The 17,670-nt window shown below is 71.8% G+C and overlaps 3 protein-coding genes across 3 annotated transcripts; 1 reads left to right on the top strand and 2 right to left on the bottom strand.

Annotated features, from left to right (window-relative positions):
• Positions 1-343: 343 nt before the first annotated feature.
• On the bottom strand, positions 344-8,309 carry ADAM15 (ADAM metallopeptidase domain 15). Its single transcript, XM_075737452.1, is given in 26 exon segments — positions 344-517; positions 853-974; positions 1,147-1,218; positions 1,468-1,536; positions 1,990-2,058; positions 2,060-2,099; positions 2,356-2,409; positions 2,808-2,946; positions 3,059-3,170; positions 3,264-3,341; positions 3,410-3,560; positions 3,668-3,776; positions 3,842-4,037; positions 4,120-4,212; positions 4,405-4,582; positions 4,664-4,812; positions 4,883-4,967; positions 5,044-5,213; positions 5,330-5,398; positions 5,482-5,544; positions 5,618-5,801; positions 5,876-5,952; positions 6,047-6,125; positions 6,489-6,565; positions 7,189-7,292; positions 8,082-8,309. Coding segments are annotated over 26 exon segments (2,658 nt in total). The 5' UTR covers positions 8,158-8,309; the 3' UTR covers positions 344-474.
• A 667-nt stretch (positions 8,310-8,976) lies between these two features.
• On the bottom strand, positions 8,977-12,461 carry DCST1 (DC-STAMP domain containing 1). The gene is made up of 11 exons (XM_075736914.1): positions 12,116-12,461; positions 11,588-12,028; positions 11,279-11,422; positions 11,002-11,123; positions 10,767-10,924; positions 10,491-10,590; positions 10,303-10,398; positions 10,095-10,221; positions 9,590-9,975; positions 9,345-9,458; positions 8,977-9,222 (listed from the first exon to the last, which is right to left on the bottom strand). Exons 1-11 carry the CDS (start codon positions 12,336-12,338, stop codon positions 8,977-8,979), a joined length of 2,157 nt encoding a protein of 718 aa, XP_075593029.1. The 5' UTR covers positions 12,339-12,461.
• On the top strand, positions 12,401-16,886 carry DCST2 (DC-STAMP domain containing 2). Its single transcript, XM_075736913.1, is given in 18 exon segments — positions 12,401-12,411; positions 12,674-12,851; positions 12,853-12,908; positions 12,910-13,283; positions 13,377-13,547; positions 13,654-13,755; positions 13,873-14,067; positions 14,172-14,237; positions 14,355-14,568; positions 14,654-14,811; positions 14,913-15,077; positions 15,186-15,353; positions 15,447-15,547; positions 15,631-15,761; positions 15,943-16,058; positions 16,141-16,234; positions 16,317-16,556; positions 16,669-16,886. Coding segments are annotated over 18 exon segments (2,640 nt in total). The 3' UTR covers positions 16,769-16,886.
• Positions 16,887-17,670: the final 784 nt, after the last annotated feature.

Raw genomic sequence — 17,670 nt, 5'->3', positions numbered from 1 at the left:
CCGTACGCGGGGCAGCTCTCGCGCACACGCGTGTCCGTGCGCACCGGGCCGCTCCTGCACGCGCGCGCGCGTGTGTGTGTGTGTGTCCGCGCGCGCGCACAGGCTGGCTCTTGCACACGCGCGTGTCTCCACGCACGCGGGGCGGCTCCCGCACGTGCCCACGTGGCTCCGAGGGAGCCCCCCGCTCGCGCACCGTCCCCGCCAGGGGGCGCGTGGTGCCGGGAGAGCCACTTCCTGCGCGAGGGGGGCGGTGCTTCCGGCGGGCGCCGCGGGTGCTGCCGGGAGTTGTAGTCCCCGTCCCGTGTCCGTTCCCCCCCCCCCGCCCCGGCGGAGGCAGCGCGGAGGCAGCTCACAGCCCCTTTATTGGCGTCGGCGGGGGACAAGCGGGCGGCGAGGCCCCGCGGGGTGCGGGGTGAGGCCTCCCCCGGGGCCCGGCCCGGTGACTCCAGTGCTGCGGCGGTCCCGGCCCGCGGCTCAGGCCTCCCGCTGGGTGCCCGCGGGCGGCGGGGGAGCTGGCCTGGGGGGGGGGGGGGGGGAAGGGGCGGCGATGGCCGGGGGCACAGCACGGCCCCCCCCAGGCCCTGCAGCCCCCCAGCCCTGGCTCCTACAGCCCCCTCCTGCCCCCCCCAGCCCTGGCTCCTACAGCCCCCCCGTCCCCCCAGCCCTGGTCCCTGCAGCCCCCCCCCACCCCGCCATGACTCCGGGCTCTCTCTGCCCCCCATACAGCCCCCCGGTACCCCCCAGCCTCCCGCCCTCTGGCCCCTACAGCCCCCCCCCCTGCACCCCACTGTGGCCGCCTGCAGCCCCCCCAGGCTGCTGCTCCCCCCAGCCCAGATGTGCCCCCCCCCTCACCTGGAGGGAATCACCGTGACGTAGGGGTGACTGGGGGGGTCCTCGCTGTGAGGCGGCGAAGGCCCCGGGGGGTCCAAGGGCAGCGGCCGCTGAGGTGGGGGGGGCTTGACCGGACCTGGGGGCTGCGGAGGGAATCGGGGTGTCAAAGCTCCGGCAGGGGCCACCCCCCCTAATGGTCTTGGGGGGGCCCAAACCCCCTCCCTTGTGCCAGAGGGGGCAGGGGGATGCCCGGCCCAGGCGCACACCGTCCTGCCCCACACGCCGGTGCCGCCGCCGCCGCCGTGCCGCCGTTACCTGAGTGCCTGGCGCCACGGGGTCCGCGGGCAGCGGGCGTGTGGGGGGGGGCGGCCTGTCCGAGGGGGGGGCCTGGACAGATAGAGCAGGGACAGTGAGACAGCTGGGGCACAGCGAGACGGCTCGGGGACCGGCGGCAGGAGGGTTTTGTGGGGGGCCAGGGCTCTCCCGGGGGGGGGGAATGCCGGCGCTGCTGGGCGCTGGGAGCCGTGCCACAGAGCGGCTGCAGCCCGCAGGTCCCCGGGAGCTGGTGCGCAGCCAGACATGCAGCGGCGGCCAGGGAGGTGCTGCCCAGGACCCCCACCCCAGCCCGGGCATTACCTTGGGAAGAGGGTCCGGCGGGAGAGGCCGGGAGGGCGGGTCGGGCCGGGCCGAGCCGAGGGCAGCCGGCTGCAGAGAGAGGGAGAGGGGGCAGGCGCGCCATGCAGCCCTGCAGCGGGGCAAGCCGTGCAGCATGCGGAGACCCCCCTCCCACCGCAAAGCAGAGAGACCCCCCCCTACACACACACAGCGGGCGGCTCCGGGGCTCAGTCCCCTGCCAGCAACCCTGGCTTGGACGGCCACCGCGGCCCCCAGCCGGGCACTGATCCCAGAGCGGCGCAGCCGGTGCTGAGCGCGGCACAGGGCACCGGGGCGGCACGGTCCGGGGCTGCGCCAGGCTGTTCCTGTCCCGGGGCGCGGCAGAGGCAAAGTGCAGAGGGATGCTCAGAGCTGGTACCCAGGGATGTCTCCTCAGCAACACCAGACTGAACCCCGGTACCCACGGCAACCACAGCGTGTTACCGTGGCGACAGCATCACCCTTGCCAGCAGCCCCCTCCATCCCCAGCCCCGTCTCTCTCACCTTGCTGTTGCGCATGACCTGCAGCTCCGTGGCCCGACGCCACTGTGGGGGCCGAGGGCGCTCGGGGGGGGGCCTGGCTGCCCGACCCGGGGGGCTCCAGCTGCGAGATTCTGCAGGGGAGAGGCAGGATCAGGCCCCGCTCGCTCCAGGAGATCGGGGGGAGCCCGCATGGCGACCAAGCGACACCGACACCAGCAGAAGCCCAAGAGAAACGAACCCCTCGGCACCAGAAGATGCGACACCCTGCACCCCGGGGCTGCCCCACACCCCACGGGCGCTGCCAGGGGAAGATCGCAGCACCGGAGGCCTTGCGAAGCAGGATGGCTCAGGGACAGCCCCACGCCCAGGCTCCGGCAGCGACGTTACCCACTCCAGCCGTCTGGGGCTTCTGGACCCAGGAATCGGACCCGGGTCTCAGCACTGTGGGGAGAAGAGTGGGGGGGCTCAGCCCGGGGACGGGGACGGGGCGGGGGGGCAGCGGGGGCGAGGAACCGCGGTGACGTGGGGCGAGGAACCGCGATGATGTGGGGCGACAATGCACGACAGGGTCTGCTACCTGCACCGGGGAGATGATGCACGCAGGCACACACACACAGACTGTCACCCGCATGGGGACACACGCGTGCGCCCCGCTCGGCCAGCCTCCACAGGACACACGCGCACATGCAAGCGCACATGCACGTGCCCCGCTTACCCTCCACACACGTATGCGCGCTCACATGCAGGCAGGCAGCTCCGGTACCTGCCACGGCACACGCGTGCGCGCACGGAGGTGTGCGTGACACCCAGGTGCCACCCGTCCCCGCCGACACGGTTACCTGTACTGGCAGGACGTCCCCTTGCTGAGCTGGCAGAGGTGCTTGTGCAGCCTGGTGCGGCGGGCGCAGCAGAGCCCCAGCGCCAGGGCCAGCCCCAGCAGCGCGCTCAGCAGCAGGGCGGTGGGCAGGGCGCTCCCCCCTGCGGAGAGCGGCACGTCAGCCCCCCCCCCGCCACATCCTACGCCGGCTCCGGCCGCTCCGGCCGCACAAAGCCCCATTCTCCGTGCGGCTGCGGCTGCCTCTGCCCTCACCTCGCTCCAGGCTGGCGGGGCCGCTGTCCTGGCTGCCCCCCGCGCCGGGGCTCTCGCAGGTCGGGGGGGCCCAGCCCCGGTCGCAGTGGCAGTGCCCGTGGTTGTTGCACACCTGGGGCGGAGGGGGGGGGGGGCGATGACACCGAGCCTCAGCCCCCCGGCAGGTCCCCACCTCCAGCACCCACCCCCCAGGCCCCACACTCACCCCGTGCCCGTGGCACTTGCTCTGGCATTGCTGGTCACCCAGAGCGGAGATGTCCTGGCACCGGCGCTGGAGGCACATCTGCCAGGGGACGGGGCGTCAGCACCGCGCCAGCCCCCCGGCCCCTTCCCCGCTGCCCTGCTGCTCACCTTCCCGGGGCCGCAGGCGGTGCCGGGTAGCACCATAGCCGCATCGCTCACGTCCTCGTCCCCAGGCAGGAGGGTCCCCTGGCAGGACCCTTCTGGTTTGTCCCCCCGGGTGCTGCTGCGCTGGCACTGCAGCATCCCACAGCCAGCGTCCCTGCAGAGACAGGGGGGTCAGGGGCAGGGGGGACGGCGAGGAGGGGGGACGGCGAGGAGGGGGGACGGCGAGGAGGGGGGACGGCGAGGAGGGGGGACGGCACTCACCGCTGGGCGCAGGCAACATAGGAGCCGTTGGGGAGCTGCCCGCAGTGCCCACGTTTGTCCCCTTTCGCGTTCAGAGAGGCCGCGCAGGAGCTGGAGACGGGGCCGGCGCCTGCAGCAGGGGGGCAGTGAGGCTCCGCGCTCCCACCCTGGCCCCCCGCCCCGGCCCTGCCGTACCTGGCCCCAGCAGCTGCTGGCACTGCTCCTCGTAGGTGGCACAGGCGCCGCCGTAGCAGACCGCCCGCCCGCCGGCGCAGGGCTGCCCATCCTGCAGGAAGGCATCGGGCGGGCAGTGCGGCGAGACCCCGTTGCAGAACTCGGGTAGGTCGCACTCGCCCAGGGGGTCCCGGCACGGGTGTCCGGCGCGGCGCAGCTGTGTGCGGGGGGGTGCAGTCAGACGAGTGAGGACCCCCGAGAAACCCACCCGGCGCCGCCGGCTGCCCGTCCCCACGCACCTGGCAGTCCTGGCAGCAGGCATCCCCCGAGGCGCACTCGGCCCTGGGCACCAGCTGGCAGGTGCTGCTGTTGCAGCAGGGATCCGCGCACTCCTGCCGGCAGACGGGCTGCGGTGAGCGGGGCGGCACCGGCATCGCCCCCGCCAGCCCCGGCGCAGGGCTGGGACACGGCACCCCTGGGCAGAGCCACTGGGCTCCACGGGCAGCCCCAGGCTCAGGACAAGGGGGGGAAAGGGGTGGCCGCAGGGGGGACCCCAGCCTGCCCAGAGCCCCCCCTCCCCGTACCACACTGAGGCCGCAGTCGCAGCCCTCGCCTGGTTCCAGGAAGCGGTTCCCGCAGCGGGGGGTCCCGGCCAGGCGCTGGGGCTCGGGGACGTTGGAGAGGCACCAGCCCCGTCCCTGCCGCAGGCTGCGCTCCAGGTCCCGCTGGCTGCAGTTGCTGAAGCTCAAACCAGGCGTCAACCTGCAGAATCGGAAAGGGACCGGTGAGGCAGGGAGGGGGGCTCGGCCCCGGCCCCCCCACGGCCCTGCCTGCTGCCCTCACCCCGTAGGCGATGCCATGATGCAGCCGCGGTCCTGCCGGAGATCGCTGCAGTCGCAGAAGCGCCTGGCGCTGTCGTGGCGCATGCCCAGGTTATGCCCCAGCTGATGGGCCACGGTGGACGCGACGACGAGGACGCTGACCGAGTGGTCCTGCGGGACGGGGTGGGTCAGGGCGGGCGGGCAGCGGAGCGGGGGGCGAGGGGAGACGGGGATTACTGACCATGCTGACCCCCCCGGAGCGCGCGGGGGAACACATGGAAGCTTGAGCCGACATCCCCACCGAGACGTCCTCAAAGCGGGCGCCCCTGGGGAGAGAGCGCAGGGGTCGGGGAGGGCTGCCCGCGCGCCTCGTCCCCCGTCCCCATCCCTCGCCCCACTCACGTGAGGAGCTGGGCGTTGTCATGGGGCAGCCGGGGCAGCAGCTCCTCCTGGCGCCAGCGCAGGAACCGCTCCAGCGCAGCCCGGGCGCTGCCGCCCACCGCAAACCTGTCGCCGTCGCTCCAGACCTCCACCGCCAGCAAGGCCACCCGCACTCCCAGCGGCTGGAAGAACTGGGCGGGGGGGCACGGGGGATCAGAGACCCCCAGTGCCAGCAGAGCAAGGGCACAGCTGAGCTGAGCACCGGGCTGGGAAGGATGATGCCCGGTGGGTCACGGCAACGACTCACCGCATCCACCTGGTTGGCGATTTCCAGGGTCCGGGTGCGGACGCGTTGCAGGTTGGGGTAATTCTGGAACTGGGAGTGCAGGGAGGGGCATCAGGGGGGGCGGCGGGGGCGCAGGGCAGTCCCTGTGCCGGGGATGTCTGCCCAGCACTCACCGCAGCGTGGTCCACCACCATCACCAGCTCCACGAACAGCTGCTCCGCCACTGCCCGCTTGCCCTGGGGAGGAGAGGGTGTTGGCGTGTGGGCGAGGGGACCCTCTCCGGCGGGGCAGGACTCCTGGGTCACCTACCCTCTGTGGCCAGGGGGGCTCAGTCTCCTCCGCCTCCGCCCGGGGAGGATCCGGGGGGCCCTGCCCGCAGGCCCTTGGCGCCAGCCGGACCTCCCACGGCCGGTACGCGATGTGCTGCCCCGAGGGGCTGCCGGTGTCCGGCTCCAGCCCGTAGCTCCGGGTCTCCGACAGCTGGAGGTGGCCACTGCGGAAGGGGAGAGGAGGCATCAGCGGCATGGTGGGAGCCAGGCTTGAGGACCGCCGGAGCCGGGGGCTCACCTGAGTCCGGCGCAGGCGCAGAGGCTGGCCCAGGAGCCGGGGAAGCCCTGCACTGTGCCCCGGTAGCAGCAGTGCTCCTGCAGCAGAGAGGGAGACTCAGGAGCAAGCCCCGTACTGGGATCCCCCCGGGGCACGGGGACAGCTCGGGGACAGAGCGCGTCCAGGCCCTACCTGCTCGCTGGCCTCCTGCGTCACGCGCGTGCCGTTGGGCAGGTAGTAGAACAGCGCCCCGGCGCCCAGCACCAGCTCCCTGCCAGAGGCACGCGTCACCCCCACAGCAGGGACCCCAGCTCACCCCACTCTGAGCACACCACCGATGAAAACGGGGACCCGGATACCTCCCACCCTGCTGCGGGTGCACCTCGGATGGAAACAGGGTCCCAGGGACCCTCACCCCACATGTACCATGGATGGAGAAGGGGAACAAGGGACCCCTGCCCCATCTGCATACGGATGGAGAGAGGGTCTCCCAGACCCCCACGCCTTGTGCTCCACAAATGGAGACGGAGCCCACAGGACCCCCACCCTGCGTGCACCGCTCATAGAGACGAGACCCCCGGGACACCCCATCCCGCTCCCAGCCCTGCTCTGCCCCAGCCAGCCGTCGACTCACCAGTTTTGCTCCAGCTCCAGCACCAGCCGCGTCCCCTCCAGCTCCAGCAGGACCCGCAGCCGGGCGGGGAACCCCCCCTGCCACAGGCAGCAGTTACAGGAGCCCCCCCCGCCAAGCTACGGGTACCCCTCCCGTCCCCAGGCACCCTCCGAAACGCTGTGACGCCCAGCGGGGTGTTGGCGGGGGGGCTGGGGGACCCGCCTGGCCTTGGCGCGTGCCGGGAGGGAGGAGGCGAAGGGATCCCCTGCCCACCCCGGCCCCCGCGCCCCGCAGGAAGCGTCCCTCCCTCCCGGGTTCATTGTGCCAGGGAAGGGGGGGGGTCGGACGGAGCCGGGCCCCCCCATCCCGCCACCCCCTGCGCTTCCTGCCCGGTACAGCGCGGCGGAAACGCTGGAGAGACTCCCAACGGCCGCGAGGCGGGTTGGGCCCTTCCGCCCCTGCCGGGAGGAGCGCCGGGAGCAGGGTGGGTGCCCCGACCCAGCAAGGTCCCTCCCGGCATCAGGAGGGGAGGGGAAGGGGGATTTGCTGGGGTCCCCCTCCCCACTGCCCCTGGGGTGCCCAGGAACTTGGGGTCCGGGGATCTGGATGCCAGGTTTCCTGCACCGGGAAGGGGGCAGCGGCGGGGTGCAGGCAGCTCCCACCCCCCGGTCACAAGCCCCTTGCGTGGTGCAGGCACCCCAAGACGCGGACGGGGGCTCACCTGGGTCGCCTCTGCCAGGCTGAGCGTCTGGCCGTCCCGCAGGACCCTCGGGGTCACGTGCCAGGAGTGTCCCAATTCTGCACGGCGCTGCCGCGAGCTGTCACCTGCCCGGGGCCCAGAGCCGCTCCGTCACCGCTTCGTCACCCATGACATCCCAGCCCCCCGTGGTCACCCGCGGTCACCTGTCGCGGCGCGGCCCCCCCAAGCCAGGCCCGGGGTTGGGAGCGGGAACGGGGACTCCTGCGTCACCCCAGCAGCTCCCGGGGTGTCCCCGGGCGAAGCCCCGAGCATCCCCTGGCCACCCGGGCCACCAGCTCCAGCGGAGCCGGGGGGAGGCCTGGAGGTGACCCCGCGGTGGGGGGTGGCGGGGGGACACGGAGCGCACGCCCCCGCTCGGGATGGGCTCCCCGGGGTCCCCTGCCAGGCCTTGCGTCAGCCCCGACCCAGCCGCCCAGTACAACCAGCTCGGGGACCGGGGCAGGGCTGGGAGGCCCGGCCCGGCTGACTCAGTGTCCCCCACCGCCTCTCCGGGGGACCCCCGCCCTCCCGGGGCCCGGAGGAGGCCGGAGGAGGCCGGAGGGGCGGGGGGTCCCCCCCCAACCCCACTCCCCACCAGCCCGGGGAGCGCCGGTTCCCCCACGGCACAGCCGGCTCCGCGGCTGGCCCAAACGGCGGTGCCCGGGGGGGGGGGGACACCGAGCTGCGACCCCCCCGGTCCCCTCCCGGTCCCGCCCCCCCCCCCCGCCGGCTGCTGCCGGTCCCCGAGGGTCCCCCCGCGATGCCCCGCAGGAGCCGAGGAGCGGAGCGGACCCCCCACGGGCTGGGGGACACGGACCGACGGGTGTGGGGGGGTGTGGGGGTGTGTGTGTGTGTGTCCCGCCGTCCCCGCTCACCTGCGCCGCTCCCGTCAGCCCCGGTACCGGCGGCGAGGAGCAGCCCCGCGGCGAGGAGCAGCCGGAGCAGCCGCATCGCCCCCCCGCAGCCCGAGCGGGGCTCGGCGGCCCCGGGCAGGCGGATCCCGAGCTGACCCGCCGCGGCCGCCCCCGCCGCCGCTCCCGCCTCGCATGGCACCGCCGCCGCCGGCAGCCCGGCCCGGCCCGGCCCGGCCCGGGAGGAGGAACTTCCTGCCCGGCCCCCGCCCGGCCCCGCCCGCCGCCCCGCTGCCGCTCCGCCGGCGACGCCCAGCCCGGTCGGTGCGGGGGGGGGGGGGACACGGACCCGGCGGCCGCGTCTCGGAGGCGGCTCCGGGGCTCCGCGCAGCGGCGGGTCCGTGCCGGGAACTGGCTGCCGCTGCCCGGTGCGCCGTGACGGAGAGACCCCTTCCGCTGCTGCTGCGCTGCGGGACCCCCACCTTCTCCGTCTCGTGCAGCAGAGCCCCCCGCCTTCATCACCCAGTACAGTGGAGACCCCCACCTTCACCTTCCCGTGCTCTGGAGACCCCCCGCCCTCATTACCCCAGACCCCCCCACCTTCAGCGTCCCGTGCATCAGAGCCCCCCGCCTTCACCACCCCATCCACCGGAGCCCCCCACCTTCACCACCCCATCCACCGGGGCCCCCCGCCTTCATCGCCCCCTACACCGGAGCCCCCCGCCTTCCTCAACACGTACATCAGAGACCCCTGCGTTCACCATCCCATACGCAGAAGACCCCCCACCTTCATCACCCTTACACCCCTTTCACCGCTCCGTACACCAGAGTCATCCCCCCCCCCCGCAGACGCACCCCACAGACCCCGCTTCACGCCGCGCACCGGAGGGGGGGTCACAGCCTTTACTGCCGGGCGCCCTCAGGCCGCGTACCCCCCGTCCTCCTCGCTGCTGTCCTGGGAGAGGCCGCGGTCCCCGGGGGCACAGGCGAGGCACGCTCTGCCCACCTCCCTCCAGCACTGCCTGCAGTACGGGGCGCCGCAGGCGGGCACGGGGCAGACCCGGTCCCGGGGGGTCTCGGGTACCCCGCACACCGTGCAGCTCCGGCGCATCCAGCGGCGCAGGCTTGGCCAGAGCCGGCAGCACCGCTTCAGCAGCAACATCCCCTGCGGTGGGGACGGGGACGCGTGTGGTGGGCTGAGCAGCTCCCCCATGGGGGAACAGACCTGGGATCGGGGGACAGTGAAGCCCCCCCCCCCCCAGCCCGTCCCGTCCCGTCCCTGCTCACCAGTCCCGGGTGCTGCTGCGCCCGCCGGGCGATGCGCTTCTGCTGCCGCCGGACAAAGCTGTGCCGCTGCTGCAGCAGCTTGTTGTAGAGGTAGAGCACGCGGCTCTTCTCCCGCTGTGCCAGCAAAGACCGGGAGGGGTGGCCGGGGGAGCGGGGGCACCAGCCCACCCCAAAAACTGCCCCCCAGACCAGACCAGGCCAGGCCAGGCCAGGCCAGGCCAGGCCGTGCCAGGGCTGCCGCTCACCTTGGGGAAGTAGAAGGCGGCGATGGCGCGGCGCAGGCGGTACGTGTAGACCTGGCCCAGGCAGAGCAGCGCCAGCACGGCCAGCGGCAGGCAGCTGTGCACGTACTGCTGCCTCGTCATGCCCCGGGGCTGCGGCAGGCAGGCTGGGGACCCCGTGGTAGCGCTGAGCTCGCTGGGGGAGACCCCCCAGCCCCTCTCACAGGCAGAGGCGGCCAGACCAGGGAGTTGGGGGGGGGGGGGGGGGTGTCCCATCCCCTGAGGGGACTCACCCATGTTGGACGTCTCCAGCTGGGTGTCAGAGGAGGTGTTGAGGGCCCCGATGGTGCTCCGCAGGAGCCGAGCCATCAGGGACGTGCCCGTCACCTGCACGGCCAAGTGGTGGCTGCCTGCGGGCCGGGAGCACGTGAGGTGGGCTGCAGGGCTGGGGAGGCGGGTGGAGGGTGGTGGGGGGGGACACCCTTGCGTTGCTGCGGGGCGCAGCGGGGCCACGGGGCTGGGGGCTCACTGTGGAAAGAGTACTGCACGAAGGAGTGCTGCTGGACGATGCTGAGCATGGTGAAGAGCGCGTGGTCCAGGCCGCAGGTGAGGACGAGGAGGAGCAGGGGTGGGATGCACTCCAGCAGCTCCAGCGCCTGCGGGGAGTGGGGTCTGCCACAGCCTGGTCCCTGGCCCCGGCCCCCCCCCGGCCCCCCAGCCCCCCGCCAGCCCCTCACCATGCTCTGCAGCTCGGGCTGCTGCACAGCCAGGCGCCACGGGAAGATGACGGCCGAGACCTCTGCCCGACGCAGGGGCAGCAGCGTCCGCTTGTGCTGGGGGACGGGGAGCGAGGCGGCTCAGCACAGCCCCCCAGGACCCCCCGCTGGGGGTGGGGGGCTGCCCACTACCCCTTTTTCTCCCTCACCTGTTTTCTGCGTCGGGCATCGATTTGGCGGAAGTAGGTGGTGATGTAGAGGTTGTCGAAGCAGATGTCCTGGCAGTACCGCTTGGTGTAGGAGAAAGCCCTGGCGGGGGGGGGGGGGGGTCCAGGGGAGGCAAGGGACCGGGTGCAGCCCCGCAGGACCCCTCCCTTGTCTTCACCCCCGCCCTTAGACCTGCTGCCAAAGGAAGCCCCCACCCCTCTGTGCCCTGCGGCTGGCACAGGGGTGCCCTCCCCTCATCCCTCCGTCCCGGGGCTCACGAGATGAAGACGAGGAGGAAGGTGCAGGAGAGCAGCAGGCGGAAGAAGGAGATGGCCTGGCCTAGGCGGGCACTGTGCTCCTGCAGGTGCGAGGTCACCTCCTCCATCAGCTGCTCCGCTGACATGTTGGCACCCATCAGCATCTCGCGGTGCTCCTCCTGCAGCAGAGGGGCCGTGGGGCCAGGGCAGGACCCGGCCCCCACCCCAGCCCTGGGCGGAGGGGACGGGCACCCACCTGCAAGACGACGCTGGCGCTGAATTCCTGGCTGAGGTTGCTGACGGAGTTGTTCACCAGGTCATACATCTGCCCAAAGTTGCCCTCCACCGGGATCTTGTCCCAGCACCAGCTGTGCATGACTGCGGGGATGGAGCGGGGACGGTGCCGGCAGAACCGCGACCCCCGGGCATCGCCCTGGCACAGGCGGCAGCTGCCGTCCAGGGGGCTGCAGGGGGCAGAGCTGGAACCGCCCCACTGAAGGAGGACAGGACGGGGGGTCCCACGCGTCACCCACCCTGGACAATGTGGCAGAGGAACTTGAACTTCATGGGCAGGCAGAGGAGGTGGCTGATGAGGGGCACCACGATTCGTGCCACGCAAGCCTCGTGCTTGTCGTTGAACCAGTCCCGGCAGCGCTGCATGCCCAGCTCGATCAGATCTGGGGGGCAGGAGCCCTCAGCTGCCCACGCGTCCCCAGCCCCACTGGCCCGGACACCATCTGGGGTGTCCTGCGAGGCCGGCGCAGGGGGGCTGCGGCAGCCCCATGTCCTGGCCGGCAGCTGCCTGCACTGTGTGCTGCCAGCCTCCTGCCCGTCCCGCTTACAGGTGCAACGCAGTTTGGTCTTCATCTCGTACAGCTGCTGGGTGCTGGGGGCCGACTGGGGCTCCGGGTGCTGCTGCTGCTGCTGCTGCTGCTGCTGCTGCCGCAGGTCGTACCCCGCCTCGCTGGCCACCTCCTCGTTCAGCCCCACGAAGGCGCGCGAGATGTTCTGCATCTCGGTGCTCAGCGTCTGCCCGCTCCGCTGCCAGATGGCGGGGGTGGGGGGGGAAACGGCGATGACACAAAGACTTGGCCCCGCTCCCCCCCTGGCCCCCCGCCACCCGCGCCGGCCCCCCCGCCTCACCGCCATGTCCTCCATCACCCTGCGCATGGGCGCCGTCGACACCCGCCAGAGCTGGCGGCTGTGGTTGACCTGCAGCTCCGCCACGCAGCCCAGCGAGCGCGCCACCTCCTCCAGGTTGTGCCAGGCGTTGGCCACGGGCCCTGGCACCGACAGGGGTGGCTCAGACCCCGCCAGCCCTCAGGACCCTGCCGGAGGTGGGGGGGGACAGGGACACGGGGGGTCCCTACCGTTGTAGATGGCAGCGAGGACAAATGAGAGGACGTAGACCCGACCCTCCTTGCCCAGGAATTTGGGGGCCATGAGCAGGCTAGCACAGCGAAAGTGGGGGGACGTGGCCCAGCCCAAGGCGGTCACCCCTGCAGGGAGCAGAGAGCTGTCCCCTCCGTCCCGCAGAGAACCCCCTGGGGCTCCCGACGGCCCCCCGGCCCCCAAGTCCTCTCCCGGCCCCATCCTCACCCGCCAGCCCGCAGCAGAGCTGCACCTTGCGCGTCTCCGTGATGTTCATGGGGACAATGAGGAGCTGGCAGAGCCCTGAAACACAGGCGAACGTGCCCTGACCCCCCGGTGCCACCGGCCCCCACCGTGCCCAGCACCAGGGCACACTCACCGAGGCCAAGGAGGGTCCCGAGGCTGGTGCCCAGGAAGAACTTGCTGCTGCGGTACTGGTCCGGCCGGCTCCAAAGGAACCGGCTGCACGGGGCGGGCAGCAGCGAGACCACCGCTCGCTTCAGGGCTGGGCGGGGAGGGAGGCGTCAGCCCTGCCCTCTCCTGCTGCCCACGGGCAGCCCCGGCGGGGAACGCGGTGGGAGAGGATCTCACTCGTGTTGGGCGGTTTCTGCCTCCCACGCGCCTCCGTCCCAGCTGAGGGCTCTTGCTCAGGGGCCGCCACGGACTCCATGGCTCCGCGCTTCGTCCTGGCAACAGCGGGACGCTCCCCTGGAACCCACGACGGTGGGATGCTCCGCTGGAACGGGCGCATTGTGAGCCACCCGTTCTGAGCGCCGTATCCCCGCGCTTGGAGCCTGAGAGAGCACCAGGAGCCTGGGAGAGCCCAGCCCGGCATGGGGCTGGTTTCGTGGCTCGGTAGAGCCCTGCAAGGGCTGAGGGGCCGGGGGAAGAGCCCGGCACCGCAGTCCAGGGGCAGGCGGCCCCGGCAAACGAGCCGGCCGGAGGAGGAAAGCGAGGCGCGGGAATTGGCTCGCAGCGCTGGCGGCTTCGTGCTGGGCATAGCCCTGGCCAGCCTGTACGGGGCTCTGGTGCTGCTGGCACAGGGTCACAACGTCTGGTACTGCCTGGTCACCACCGCCAGCCTGGGCGCGGGGCTGGGGCTGGGCATGGCCTTCTCTGCCAAGGTGCGGGTCACCGTGCTGCTATCGCTGCCCCACATCTTCACCAGTAAGCAGCCGTTGGTCTTGCCGCGGGGAGCTGGGGGAGTGCCGGCAGGGTGCCGGGTCCCAGCTGAGCCCCAGGACATCCCCGTCCCCACAGAGGAGGGGAAGATGCTGCTGCTGCTGCTGGCGCTGGGCATGGCCGTGCAGGGCCCCTGCACCAACATCCTGCAAAACTTCTCCCGGGCCGCCGAGTCGCTGTCGTGCGGGGCCGAGCTCGCCCTCAACCAGACGGCCGAACGGCTGCAACGTGCCCGGGAGCCGCTGCTGAGTGAGAGCAGGGGCTGGGGGGATGCGGTGGGCTGGGGGGGTCCCTTCCTGGGGAAGCCCCAGCAGCGCTGGCTGGTCCCGGGGTCAGGGATCCCCCCTCTCCACAGCCGTGCTGGCCAAAATCAAGGACATCGCCCAGAAAGCCAAGGTGGTGGGCGACCACGTCCGCAAGTTCTTCCGCTCCATCATGGACTCTGTCAGCCACGTTGGTGAGCGGGGGTCCCCGAGGGTCTCCCTGCCTCCGGCACCCCCACATCCTGCTTTGGGTCTGTCCCTGTCCCCATAACCTGCCCGCCCCCCCCACACCTCCTGTTCCCTGCCCGCAGCCCGAGCCCTGCGCAACGTCTGGCTGTGGCTGGCGAATATGGGCAAGGTGTGCAACCAGGAGCTGGGCACGCCGTACCGCCGCTGCCTGCGCCTCTTCAACGAGGCCAAGGACAACTGCGAGCGCGCTGTCCCCTTCCTCTTCTTCCTCTGCTACATCATCATCACCTTCAAGCCTCTCTGCGGTCTGACCAACTGTGCGTGGGTCCCTGCCCCTCTGCAGTGTGGGGGGGCAGCGGGGCAGACCCCTGCCCACCACAGGGACCCCACTCTGGCAGATACCCCCCCCCCTTCTCTGCAGTTGGCCTCCTCTTCTGCATCATCCCGCAGTACCTCCAGTCCTTCCTCAAGAGGAAAATTGCAACCCGTGAGTATCCTGGTGCCGCAGGCGGGGGGGTCAGGGGTCCCTCTCTGCCCTCCCTCTACCCCCGCCCGGCTCTCACCCCGACCCCCAGCACCGCACGACCCCTTGTCACTCCCGCAGCCCTCAGGGCCGCTCTGGACCGCGTCCGCCGGGAGTTTGAGTTCAACATCTCAGCCGTGCACCACTTCGACATCAGCCTCAACGCCAGCAAGAGCCTGGGGGAGGTGGCCCTGGACATCATGGAGGGCGTGCGCCTGCGCCTGGAGCCCACCCGCCGGGTCCTGGGGCTCTTCACACACATCTCCTTCTTTGCCATCCTCTACATGTACATCCAGTGAGTGGGCTGGGGTCCCGCTCCGGCCCCCCGTGGGGATGGGGACCCAGCATGCCGGTGCCCGGCATCCCCCCCGTGTCCTCAGGGCGCTGCGGTACCATCACCGGTACCTGCGGGACGACACCTTCGACAACGTTTACATCACACGGCGCTTCGTGGAGCTGGACCTGCGGCGGGCGGAGCAGGGCAAACCCACCGTGCTGCCCCTGTCGGGCTGGGAGAGCGGCCGCTATATCCCCCCAGGTCAGCCCCGCACCTGGGGGCATCCCCCAGGTGACCCCCACGGTGGGGAGCCGAGGGGTCCCGGCACGGCGCGACCTCACGGCGCTCCCATGCCCGCCCAGCCGCGCCGTGGCTGTCGCAGCAGGAGCGGCGCCGGTACGGGCTGCAGCTGGTGGGGGTCCTGCGCCACGTGGTGCTGGGGCTCAGCATCGTCCTGGCCGACTACAGCCTCTTCTGGCTGCTCGACCTCATCCGGCACCAGCTGCAAGGGGAGATCGTTGCCAGGGGTAAGCAGCACCCACTGTGCCAGAACAGCACCCTTGGGTGCTCTGCTGGCTGAGGGCCGGGGATTTGGGGGTGCCCTGTTCCCCGAGATGGAGCTTCTCGCCCCACAGCGCCGGCAGTGATGGGTGTCAGCGTCAACGGGACGGGCTACACCAGTGAGATATTCCGGGACTTGGTGTCTGCCTTCGACGCGCTGCAGCAGGGCAACGTCTCGGTGCTCTCCCAGCGCTGCCTCCTCCAGCCCGTGGAGCCTGACTACAGCACCTACCTCAGCATGGGTGACCGGGGATGCTGCGCCCTCGGCGTGCTGAGTGGGTGAAGGGGTGCGAGGGGGGGGGTCGCCCCTGTGTGACTCGTCCTTTTCCCACCAGGAATCCTGTATGGCGTCTGCCTCTTCATCGCCATCTTCGGCAGCCACGTGGCACGCCTGCGCCGGGTGGTGTGTGCCGCCTACTACCCACGCCGCGAGCAGGTGAGACACCCCCCCCCCCACACACACACCTCCCCGCACCTCCTCGGCAGCCGCCTGCCCTCACCCCATCCCCGCCGTGCCAGGAGCGCACGTCCTTCCTCCACAGCACCATCCTGGCACGGCGGGCAGGGCTGGCACGTGCCCTGCGCCAAGCCGTCACGCGGCGCACGGCCGATGCCGGGCAGGGCAACCTGCTCCTCTTCCTCACCGCCCGGTAAGCTCCCCTGGGGGATGCATCCGTGGGGTTGGAGCCATCCCAACCCCATAAACGCCTCGCTGGGCATTGCAAAAGGGCAACGCCACCCCTGTGGGGGGGGGGGGTCTGCGGCAAAGGCCCTTGCCGCACATCCCCGGCGGTGGCGTTGCCCCACGGAGCATCGGCTCCCTGCCTGCAGGCTGCCTGCCGTTGCCCGCCTGGCTCGGTTCCTGGGCATTCAGCAGAAGCAGTGCCTGGCCTGCGGGATGGCGGAGCAGCCAGACTTCATCACGTGCATCACGCCTGCCTGCAAAGGTAGGAGCCCCCCCTCAGACTGGGAACACCCCCCCCCCCCCCCCAAAATCTCCCACCTGTCTCACGGCCCCGTTTTTCCCAGGGCTGTATTGCAGCGATTGCCACCAAACCCTGAGCAACGTCTGCTCCGTCTGCATGGGCCCCCTGAGCTACCGCGACACCGGGGACGAGGAGATGTGAGCAGGAGGGTGCCGGGAGCACACCGGAGCCTGGGGGGCTGTAGGGGCTGCAGCCCACCCCCCTGCCCTGTCTCTGCAGGGACTCCAGCGATGAGGAGACAGTGGAGCTGTGGCTGGGTGCTGCGCGGGCGCTGCGGGGACAGGAGCAAGGGCGGCTGTTGCGACAACGCATCCGAGAAGTGGCGGGGGGCCGGGGGGGCGGCCGGCGACTGCCCCCTGAGCTGGCAGCCCGGCTGCGCGCCCAGCTGAAGGAGGAGGAGAGCGGGGAGAGCGATGGGGGCGGCAGCGGCGTGGACGACGAGGACAGCTCGCTCTCCAGGTGAGGGCTGGCGATGGGGGCGGCGATGTCCCCAGCCCCCCCCCCCCACCCGGGCATTTGGGGGTACCAGTCCCTGACACCAACCTTTCCCCCCCCCCCCCCCCCGCCCCAGTCTGGACTTCGGCTACCAGGAGCATCTCGAGAGCAGCGGCAGCGAGCTGGAGGAGGTGATGGCCCTGCGGCCGCCCGGCAGCAAGGGCAGGGCCCGGTGACGGCAGGACGGTGCCACGCGGCGGCGAGGACGTGGGGCCAGGCTGCGCGGACGTGGCTGGAGCCCCAGCAGCGCGGTGGAAGCCGGGAGCCGCCAGCACGAGTGGGGAGGGGCTGCTGAATAAAGCACTTGAGGCGCCAGCGTCCTGGTGCCCTGAGCTGGCGACTGGCACCCCGTGGGAGTCCCGACCCCGTGACGATGCCCCCGGCCCCGTGACGATGCCCCCAGCCCCGTGACGGTGCCCCCGGCCCCACGGTGCCCCTGTCCCTGTGGTGTCCCCAGCCCCACGGTGCCCGCAGCCCCTCGATGCCCCCCAGCCCCGTGGTGCCCGCAGCCCGGGGAGGGGGCGCAGGGCGGACAGACAGCCAGGCGCGGGGGGGTCCCTGCTTCTCCGTTTATTACCAAGCAGCCTTCGTTTAAAAAAACAAACACAAACAGACAGACAGACAGACAGAGGCGACCCGGCGGGGCGGGGGGGCGGCCGCCCGCCGATTATTCATTTGGTTCCTGACACCAGAGAGGTTCAAGTAGCCGAAAATTTCAAGTTCACCATAAGGCACTTTAAAGCCACGACGGAGCCGAGCCCCTCATCCCCATCACCCCTCCCGGCACCCCATGGCAAGGGACAGACGCGCGGGGGCCGGGCAGCGCTGGCGGGCAGCAGCGGAGGGGCCGGAGGGGGGGGGGGGGAATATATTACATCATCTTTTTAAATATAGATAAACTCTTATTTTAGGCAAATAGTGCCGGTCCCCTGCTCCCCCGGGAGGGCTGCGCCCTGGGGGGGGTGGTGTGTGGGGGGGGGGGGGGGCATGTGCAAAGGGCAGAGGGGTGACAGCTGGGGCCCGGCCACCCCGGGGAGGGGGGTCCCACAGGGCAGGGGTGGGTTTGGGGGGGGGGTCG

Source organism: Balearica regulorum, chromosome 28 (assembly GCF_011004875.1).
Source record: "Balearica regulorum gibbericeps isolate bBalReg1 chromosome 28, bBalReg1.pri, whole genome shotgun sequence".
Lineage (NCBI taxonomy): Eukaryota > Metazoa > Chordata > Aves > Gruiformes > Gruidae > Balearica > Balearica regulorum.
The sequence above is the reverse complement of the archived record's forward strand: the minus strand, read 5'-3'. Positions and strand labels throughout refer to the sequence as shown.

Excerpts from the sequence above, each read along its gene's own strand:
- DCST1 (XM_075736914.1), bottom strand. The coding sequence starts at position 12,338 with ATGGGGCCGGGAGAGGACTTGGGGGCCGGGGGGCCGTCGGGAGCCCCA. Across the intron at positions 11,423-11,587 it reads GACCAAACTGCGTTGCACCT|ATCTGATCGAGCTGGGCATG; the intron begins GTAAGCGGGACG and ends CCTGCCCCCCAG. Across the intron at positions 10,591-10,766 it reads TTCCTCCTCGTCTTCATCTC|GGCTTTCTCCTACACCAAGC; the intron begins GTGAGCCCCGGG and ends CCCCCCCGCCAG.